Here is a 9555-nt window from a genome sequence, read left to right as displayed (position 1 = left end):
TGCCGTAACGTTCACACTCCAGGCGGGTGACAGCAACAGTACAAGGAAACGGTCCGAGTAAAATGGTGTGTCCCCTTATAAGTCGCTGTACTGCCTGTACAGTCATGTATATGTAATTGTACACATACCGTAATTATTAAATTTGTGGCTTCCCCGCAATAAGGACCCCATGAAATAAGTGCTCGTCCCGGAACCACTTGAAAAATAAGGCCACACCCCCGAAATTACGCCCCAGGAGGCCGTTAACGTCAAGCGCTGCAATATTGGTATGCCGCAAACTGCTTCACAAAAATGATGATTTAATGGCAAGCAGTAAACGGGCATCAACATAGTGTGGTGTTGGCAAGCAGTTGTATAGGTACTGTATATGCTCCATAATGTTGCTCACAACGTTGTTCAGTGCATACCGGTAAGACGGTAGTTACTGCATTAAACTTCACTAAGTTTACTTAGTTCACTAGAACCGGATGCGCAGTTGCATGAAATATAATGCCCCCCTCCAAAATATATTTCAGTTAGTTCAGTACTAATTGAAAAATATTGCCATCCCCCCGAATTTCGCCCCCGTCCCGAAATAAGGCCCCTTCCGCCAGGGCCTTCAAACTATTTCACCCCAGGGCCACAAATTCGATAGGTACGGTATGTGTAACATGTTTTAAATATGTATGGTATATATACGAGTATAGGTATGTATGTACAGATCTGTATTCTATATTTTTTCCATCAAGAAGTTCACATTTTGTCTCAGAGAACAGCGTTCTCCCGCGGCGCTCATATTTACCTGTACACAAAAGTGACAAAACACTCGCCTGCATCAGTTTCATGCCGCACGTTCTGGTCAGGCGATATCTCACGTGGACGTTCTCGTCCTATTGTAATTTCGCACCCTGACATCTGACAGAATTTACGGTAATTTCGCATTCGGAAGTGTTGGACTAAATGCCGAAAATATGAAGAAACAAGAAACGAACTTCGACCATGTCAAAATAACGTCTTGTTTCGTGTCAAGGAACTGACGTGGGCAGACATATCGTATTGACTTTTGAGTAACTAGAAAATTAATGGTGAGCAAAATTTACAGTAATTATTTGGATGGCTCTAGACTGACGTATGCACGATGCAGCATGTTCTCTTGGTCACACAAGCTGATTATTTGTTAAAGAAATGTAATGCCGAACGATATTTTCACAGCTCTCCCATCCGAAGCCCGTGAAGCATTAGCTTCAGTCTCCTGCAAATTCAAAACCAGCATGTGTGGATGGATAAATTACTTTGACGCAAATTTTCACCTGGAACAGTCAGTGTCCAGTCACTATGTGGTAGCTAGGCATTCCGGAGCGCAGCACGTCCATCCGGTGTATGGTAATTACAGTCCACGACTTGGGAGCGTACCAATCACGACACCCTCAGCGTTAAATACTACGTTTCGGTTCCGATATTACTTTAGTGATGCCAGTGTTTGGTTCCTGCGCTTGCATAAGTCCGAGGTTAATGATGAGATTATTCTTTGGGAAATCAAAGCACATTCAGAAAATATCGCACGGTGGATTACCGTTGAGCTGCCGGTATGCTTGAGCAGTAATACCGTTCTCCGTTTTACGACTGCCATCAGGCAAGAAGGCTCCGAAGTCCGCCTGACGGATTTTGATTATTACGGCGAATTTAATGCATCACTCGCTGTGCCGCATCACTGTCCTGGAATATCTTGTACGTTCGAGGAGTCAATGTGCGGTTGGACAAATGAATACAGTGTCTCATCCAGGTACATAAACCTGAACAACAACTAAGTAGACAGACATGTACAGCACAGTAAATATATGCACAGTAAATGCAGACATATAAATGGACGACTTTAAATAATTTTTACTACGACGGCACCTGGATCTGTATTTCAACTTTCGGAAATATATTTGTTAAACTGCTTGATTTAAGAGCCTTTCTGTACTCGTACACCTTTTGCCTATAAAACTGATTAAAGGGATAATTATGATTTTGCAAGCGGTCACTAACAGCGGCACACAGTTACGTATTATCAAGCAAACTACGAGTATCATTTACACGGAACGTCGATGATGCTGCCCTTTGCAACACTTCCTGTATGAAGTGTTAGTTGAAAAGAAATACTAACTATTTTTTCGCAGATGGATGCGCAAGGCTGATCTCGATAACAGAACAGACGCACATGGTTTATTCGATCTGATTGCTGAACGCCAAGTAGGGCTATCAACATCCGTAGCTCGCCTGGTTAGCAACTGCATCAGTATCGCTAACCGTACCAGATTCGGAGATTCACACACATCAGTAATTGGTGGTCTGACATACAACATCAAATACTTCCATGCAAACTATTCGGAAACATCTGTCGGCGTGACGGCACATGATACTGCCGGGACCATTTGGCTACCGCCCGCTCAAGCAGTCAGATTAGTAATTGAGTACATTATTCCATCGGATGCCGTGACGATGCCCAGAATACCGCTTTTACATCTCGAAAACGAAGGATTCAGCGCCATTTATTCGGAAAACTGTCCTGACTATCCTCGGGAACCTCTTCAAAGTGCTTATCCGCGCATTTTAACCGCTAGCTGTACTTTCGACAGAAATTTCTGTGGGTGGGAAAATAAGGGCCCGCAGAACTTCCTATTACTTCCAGGCTACATGGGCCTTTCGACTTACGAAGGCGCCGGTAATGCAGCAGCGGCTCTTATGCTTCACTCAGCAAGTGGCATGGTCTTCGGACCTTTAAGGTCACCGGTATTGAGTGCTGGTCGGCAGCAACTATTTTTCTTCTACCGTTTTGATGAATTTGTGGAATCTGCTGGCTTATTTTTGGACAATGCCGGTACACTTGCATCAGTTTGGTATGAAATTGAAGAGCCAGTTAACTGGAATAGATGGATGCCGGCGAGGATCAGCTATTGTGTAGAACACAATCACACACTGGAATTCATTGTGCGGTTTAAGTAAGTTCAACATTCTTGAAAACGCGATTTCCTACGATAAGAAGCTGACTTATAACTGGAATTATCTATCTGCATGTAACAGAAAATACAACACCAGAACAAACGGCTTCTGGATAGACGAACTAATCTTGAATGACGAGGACAAAAACAAAGCAGGGCAAGAGGGATGCAGTTTGGCTTTACTCCCATCGGTAAAAACCTCAGTGACATGTGATGGTTCCGTCCTGAGCCCCCTGCTTCCTCCCATGTTTTGTGGCTGGAGCCTGAATAGCAGTGACAACTTGCAAGCCGCGATACAACCGGAAATTGGCTTTGAAATGAGCGATATGCTGGTACAGGGGACCAATGTGCTGACCTATCGGCTCGCTCCTAACAGCCATAACTCATGGATTGAGCTACGGAGTCCGAAAATTACCGCCAATTACAACGGACGGTTGATGATATGGTACCTGCCCCGGAGACAGCCGTTTTGCATTCAGACAAGAGCGTTGTATAGCCGCGGCGGTAGGCCAGTTTCCTTGCCTTCTGGCACTGTACCTTGCGGTCGCAAGGCCGTTCGCTGGCATAGACTGGATATTACTTTTCCCAAGGAATTGCAAAATTATATCATACAGGTACAAATTGCTTCCAAGTTCCATGTCATCTTCACCTCAGCTATCTATTGTATGTCATCTTCACCTCAGCTATCTATTGTAACTTCTCTAATAAACACTAAGCCATCGATGAAGATTTTTAGCGTAAAAAAGTCTTGGTTATGTGACTTATGTCCACTTCCAGGTTCAGTTACGGATCATTTTCTCCTATAGCAAGCGATATCAAGACGGTCGCCTACAGTCTGAAAAATCGGATTTTTCCATACTTCAAGCGTGGTATTCACTTGAAGAGGGTCAGTGGTTACGCCGGCGCACATTAGTGATAAAATGCTTTACCCGAATCATTCCACATTTGATAGGGTACCAACCCGACCGCCAAATCGACCGCCTACCAGGCTTTGGTAATGATTTAAAATATACAATAACAAAACACTTATGGGCCCCGGGTCGTAGTGCCAAATTGGTGTCCGTGCACGAAACTTTCGCTTCACGAACTCCTAAACAATTTTTTGCATTGTGTAATGGCATTGTATACATAAATACATAATTTGTAAGTATTAGCATGAAAGCCGTTTGTACGATCAAAGGCCACTTAAAAAGTTAAGTGCAAAACAAAATTCCGAAGTTCAAATACATATATTAATGTACCAAAATTCTCAAATTCAATCGATCTTTTTCAAATTGTGCATAAAAACGTGTACATCAACAGAAAAGAAGTTTTTATATGGAATCAGGCTCAATTTTTAATCTCCACCATGTTTTTAAAATTTTTAATAATGTTTTAAAATTTTTGGTGCAAACGATTTTAAAAAATTGGTGCAAACCAGTTTCATAAGCAAAATTTGAAGGATATCGGGCAATAATGAGACTTTTGATACACCTAAATACATTAAACGGTCTGACAGCCGTAATTCCGAAACTGGATGTTGCGCGCAAAATGGTTTTCACGCCAATGTATATATATATATATATATATATATATATATATATATATATATATATATATATATATATATATATATATATATATATATATATATATATATATATATATATATATATATATATATATATATATATATATATATATATATATGCAAATCCTTGGCTGCACATTAAGTCAATGCATAAAAGTGCCTTTGAGCGCGCCAGGGCAAACGTTTTGGTCCATGCACGCGAATTTAGATCTATGTACCGGGTCACTTCCTTTAAGTATTTCTTGACTGTTACAAAAAAATTTTTTCCGTGCATTTCGGCAGCGACGTGTCAGGACTCCATCTATTTCAACGTTACTTGCTCGTTTGAGGGGAATGAAACGTGCATTTGGCTGTCGGAAAACAATACGACCAGCTGGAGGGAAGTAGAAGGCCAGTTTGGGCCAGATCCGTTCGTCGTACCTGAACTACTGGCCAATGCAGCTGCCCGATTTATGGGCTTCAGTGGTACTTCAACGAGAAGCAGCGCTCTGCGGACGGGTTTTATCGGCCCGCAGCAAACCAGATTGCGCTTTTCCGTGTTCATATTTGGGCCCGGCTTACAGTTCTTGCGGTTATATGCTGCGACCATGGCGGCTCATATTTCTTTGTGGAATTCAAGGGATTTCGACAGCGGCATTAAGCCGTCGGCAAAGCTGTGGCAAACTGTTCAAATAGACCTATGCATTAAGGCGCCTTTTCAGGTAATGCTCAATCTCTTTTACCTGTCAGAAGTAACCACCAACCATTTTGTTCCACACATGATATCCCGCAAGTAATCTCGACGATTTTGTAGCTCGTGTTTGAAATATCCGCTCGAGATGAGACCTACGTCGCGGCACTGGATGACATTGAGCTCTTTAATGAATGCGAGATGTTAATGAGCAACGTGATCTGCCATGAACCAACATTTTTTTGGCCACTGGATGTAGTGCCGTACCCACCGGCCACAGAGGCGGTTCCTGACTTATCTCGTATGAATTAAGTTAAATGCTGCGGTTTGCCCAACAAGTTTTTGTTCAGCGTGTTTGGTTGAACTGTAGCCCCGAACCACACTGGAGCTTTAAACTGTGCATTTGACAGTGGAGATTTATGCGGATGGGTGGGTCGTAAAGATAGTCAGATGACCTGGGCCGTTGTGCCGTCGAATTCGTCCAACGGGCTGGTGGCCTTCAGTCGGTGTACAGAAGTCGGTGAGATATCGGCAATGACATATATCATCAGTCCAATAACGAGGTGCCCACTGCACCATGAGGATCAGTGCTTCTTTAAGGTGACCAACAGAGCATTAATAATGTTTGCCAAACGCTTTAAAATTTGGTATTATCCTTATTGGTGTACGAGTATGACGCGCCTTGTGAGCTATGGTAGCCTAGCTCGAGTGCCTAGAGTCAACTTGATAACTCCTCCTATAGAAGTACCTAACTGTGAGTAAAAACCGTTTATGAGCGAGAAATTGTTATCGGTTTTTGTAGGCTCGATACAAAGGAACCGCGCAAAAGGTTATTGAACTAGAACTCGAACTACACACAATCAACGCTTCAGAAAGGCGATCACTCTGGAGAAATGGGCCAAATCAATTTACCGAATGGGAGAATGTCACAATATACCTGTTGCACCCTCCGCCGTCTTTCTGGTTAACATTAAAAGTGGTCTTCTTCGAAGACGAATCATCGATCGAACTAGACGATATTCAGTTCCAGGAGGGCAATGTCGGTACTCACAACTTTTCTAACACTGGCTCTAATAACTGCACTGTGGTTACCAGCTTCTTCAGGCCTGTGTTTTGTTTTACTTTTACTTACTGTTTCTTTGTAATTTATTTACAGGCTTGACAGCACCACCGGCCGGCAGTCATGGTACGATTGGTGTTTGCGGCAAAATATACAGTACCTAAGTTCTAGCATATTCACCCGTACAGGTTATCATATCCAAATGAGCGCACTTTATGGCAACTTATTTGGAGCAACTGCCGTGTGCGCTATCCTAATTATATGGTCTTATTATTGGCGACGCCTGCGTCAGGTACGATTTGTTGCAGGGATTATGTTAAATAATTTAAGATGATGATGTTTTTGCAGCTAATAATAATTTCTTAATACAGGGTGGAACAAGCCATAGATTAGCGCGTCTTAGCATTCCGGATCACTTAATTAAAGAGTTTGAAATGCCAAGCACTGCGCTAACGTTATGTAATTACCCTCTAGGGAATCACTGTTTATAGTGCAAGGCCAACAAATTAGATTTAAATTTTGGCGTGGATTCATAACGCTTGCTTTTTCTTCAGTAAACGAAGTTCTAGGAGAGAGCCGGTTTTGTCGTGTTAGCTTGGCACGGCTGGCGTTCACAATCAGTCCCGTGACTGACTTGAGCCAAACTAAAACGTCTACACTTGTTGCGGTTAAATTCATGGAAGAACCACATACGACGGAAGACGAACGGTGCTTCCTGGCGGAAATCGCAACATTTATGACCGTGGGCCGCCATAAGAATGTTGTTTGCTTACTTGGAGTAGTTTTAAAAGGTGCACAATGAGTTATGTTCACATTTTACTTTAGTTACGTCATTAGGAGGTGTTGGTAGTAGCTTTTCTTAATCGCTTAGTCTCATGAAAACTCAGCCACCTGTATTATAATAGCGTCTCATAGCGCGCTCCTTCTTTAGGACGCTTACTGACTGTAATGGAGTATTGTGAAAACGGGTCACTACTGAGTTACCTGCAAAATCCCAGCAACTACTGCAATGTTAAGGCAAACAGAGAGAATCCCGAAGCCGTAAACGAGCTCCAAGTTTTGGTTGATCTTGTGGTACAAGTAGCAGAAGGAATGAAATATCTGGCAAGCCGAGATATTATTCACAGGGATCTTGCGGCGCGAAATATTCTCTTGGATTCCAACCTTGTTGCCAAAATAAGCGATTTTGGCTTGGCGAGAGCAAGCAGCCAGTATGTCCTGCAACGGCCCAAGGTACAGTCCAAATATTTTAAAGAGCAAAAGCTCGCAGCCATAAATTCTAGTTGTTGCGACATTTACATTTATTTCTTTTCACCTGGCAGGTGAAACTGCCATTAGGCTGGATGGCTCCGGAGACGTTAGTGCCAATGGAAGGCCGATACAGTGATCGCAGTGATGTCTGGTCTTTTGGTGTGGTAGTGTGGGAATGCTTTACCTTTGGTCAACCACCGTATTCTCAACAGTTTCCCCAAGGACTAAATCATGAACACTTGCATCAGTTCCTCCTCGACGACAATCGTCTGCAACTGCCGGCAATTTGTCCACAATGGCTGTAAGTTGCTAAGTTTAAAAGAGAGACGATAACTGGCGGCGTTAGCGTATAATGGATCGATTATTTTCGATTTTTGGGCCAAAGATCCAGTTTGGTACTCGACTGCTGGATTACTGTCGCACTCAATCGACCATCGTTCAGTCAGATCGTGTCGAGAATGGACGCCAGCGTTGGTACAGCCAACAACGACCTTTAGGTGTTCCTTCCCCGACAGTTCAGATTTAAGAAATGGTGGAAACCTGTGGCAATTGATCGTTCTACGTACACAATTTTTTTGACATCGAAATTGCAATTTTGTCGAAGTGCAGTGACTGAAGCAGAATAAAGATTTGTAATGTCGAGAGTGGAAACACATTTTTCAATAGAAACGTGAGGAAAACCGGGCTCCGTGGTAAAACAGTCTTCACTTCTGTGTGCGTTTCCCAGCAAAATTTGAAAGAGTATGGTGACTATGGTCCATAATGAGACTTTTGGTGATTTGCATTTAAATGTTTTTGAATCTCCACAGCTTCGCAAATCGGATCTTGCGCGCAAAAAACGGCTTACCAGATCAATAACCTATACAAATCCTAGGACTACAGAACGTTATACCACGTTAATCACGTAAATCAATGCAAGAACGTTTTGGGAAGGCGCGAAAGCGAAAGTTTCCGTGTATGCATGTAAGTATGAGGCTATGAGCATTCTGCCGTTTCGCATTAGTCCAACCCCAGTTTTCGGATTTGGCTGTTCACTTTGGCAACTTACTTTGGATTTGCGACAGCTTTTATAGGTTAAACACAGTTTGAGCCTAACACATATGAATCGCACAAATTCTGAGACGTTGTACTAAAGGGGAAACTGGCGTATGGTGAATGTTTTACCCTTTTATAATGGACATCTGTACGCCATCACGTTATGTTTAATAAATTCAACTTTCCATGCTGTAACATTTCCGTGCTTTTTGAGCTGCCGCCACAGTGTGGGCAGTAATTTTTTTAGTGATAAGCATCGCTCGTCATGCGAAAAGAGAATCAAAAGGAAATGCTACAATTATATCGATCACTTTGGCCCATGATCGCTCCAGTTATTGTACCGTTTTTTTCTGAACCGCAATAATTTTTTCTGGACTCGAATCGTGTTAACATCGCGCAAAATACAAATAAGTGCAATTTGCATCTATACTCTGGGTATTGAAACAGATGTCAGATCTGTATTGGTGCTACACAGAGGACATAATATGTAGATGGGTGCTAATTAAGTGTTTGTGCAGAATCTGCAGATTACCCTCTGTAGGGAAGAGACAATAAATGAGGAATCTGTCCGAGATGAGGTGGAACGGGGTCGCATCTAATGTACTCACGGTTCTACCACGCGGGTTCTCATGTTCTTAGCTTCCTGTTACTGTTAGACTGACTTGCATGGAGCCTGACAACCACAAACAGGACAGAACACAGGTGTTACGGGAGAGTACATGATGCTGATAGATTAAAATGGAGCCATTTACAGAAAGAAACATTAAAGATTGATGAGTGGAAGCAGCAGCACAAACGGATTGCTCAAAACATGGCTAATGGATTAGCACAATGAAGTAATTCAATTTTGCATTAAGTTATTCGTGCGCTTAATTGAATTTGTCACATATCTGACTGCCAAATAAAAACTTTCTACTGTGCAATAATAATTAATTTTTCCTGTTTGTCAATTTTTGTAATGAGAACTTTTCACCACTGTAATGAGTTTTCCTGTTTACCGATTTTT

General features: G+C 42.4%; 2 protein-coding genes across 2 annotated transcripts; both read left to right on the top strand.

Moving 5' to 3' along the window:
- The first annotated feature begins 2860 nt into the window (after positions 1 to 2860).
- On the top strand, positions 2861 to 3969 carry LOC129582846 (uncharacterized). The gene is made up of 4 exons (XM_055474463.1): positions 2861 to 2963; positions 3046 to 3577; positions 3741 to 3827; positions 3916 to 3969. Exons 1-4 carry the CDS (start codon positions 2899 to 2901, stop codon positions 3967 to 3969), a joined length of 738 nt encoding a protein of 245 aa, XP_055330438.1. The 5' UTR covers positions 2861 to 2898.
- Positions 3970 to 7211: 3242 nt separating this feature from the next.
- On the top strand, positions 7212 to 8067 carry LOC129582845 (tyrosine-protein kinase receptor Tie-1-like). Its single transcript, XM_055474461.1, has 3 exons — positions 7212 to 7496; positions 7586 to 7815; positions 7900 to 8067. The coding sequence occupies exons 1-3, from the start codon at positions 7212 to 7214 to the stop codon at positions 8009 to 8011; spliced, it is 627 nt and encodes a 208-aa protein (XP_055330436.1). The 3' UTR covers positions 8012 to 8067.
- Positions 8068 to 9555: the final 1488 nt, after the last annotated feature.

This window comes from Paramacrobiotus metropolitanus, unplaced genomic scaffold (assembly GCF_019649055.1).
Source record: "Paramacrobiotus metropolitanus isolate TYO unplaced genomic scaffold, Prichtersi_v1.0 Parri_scaffold0000008, whole genome shotgun sequence".
In the NCBI taxonomy this organism is placed as follows: domain Eukaryota; kingdom Metazoa; phylum Tardigrada; class Eutardigrada; order Parachela; family Macrobiotidae; genus Paramacrobiotus; species Paramacrobiotus metropolitanus.
This window is presented reverse-complemented; position numbering and strand designations above follow the sequence as displayed.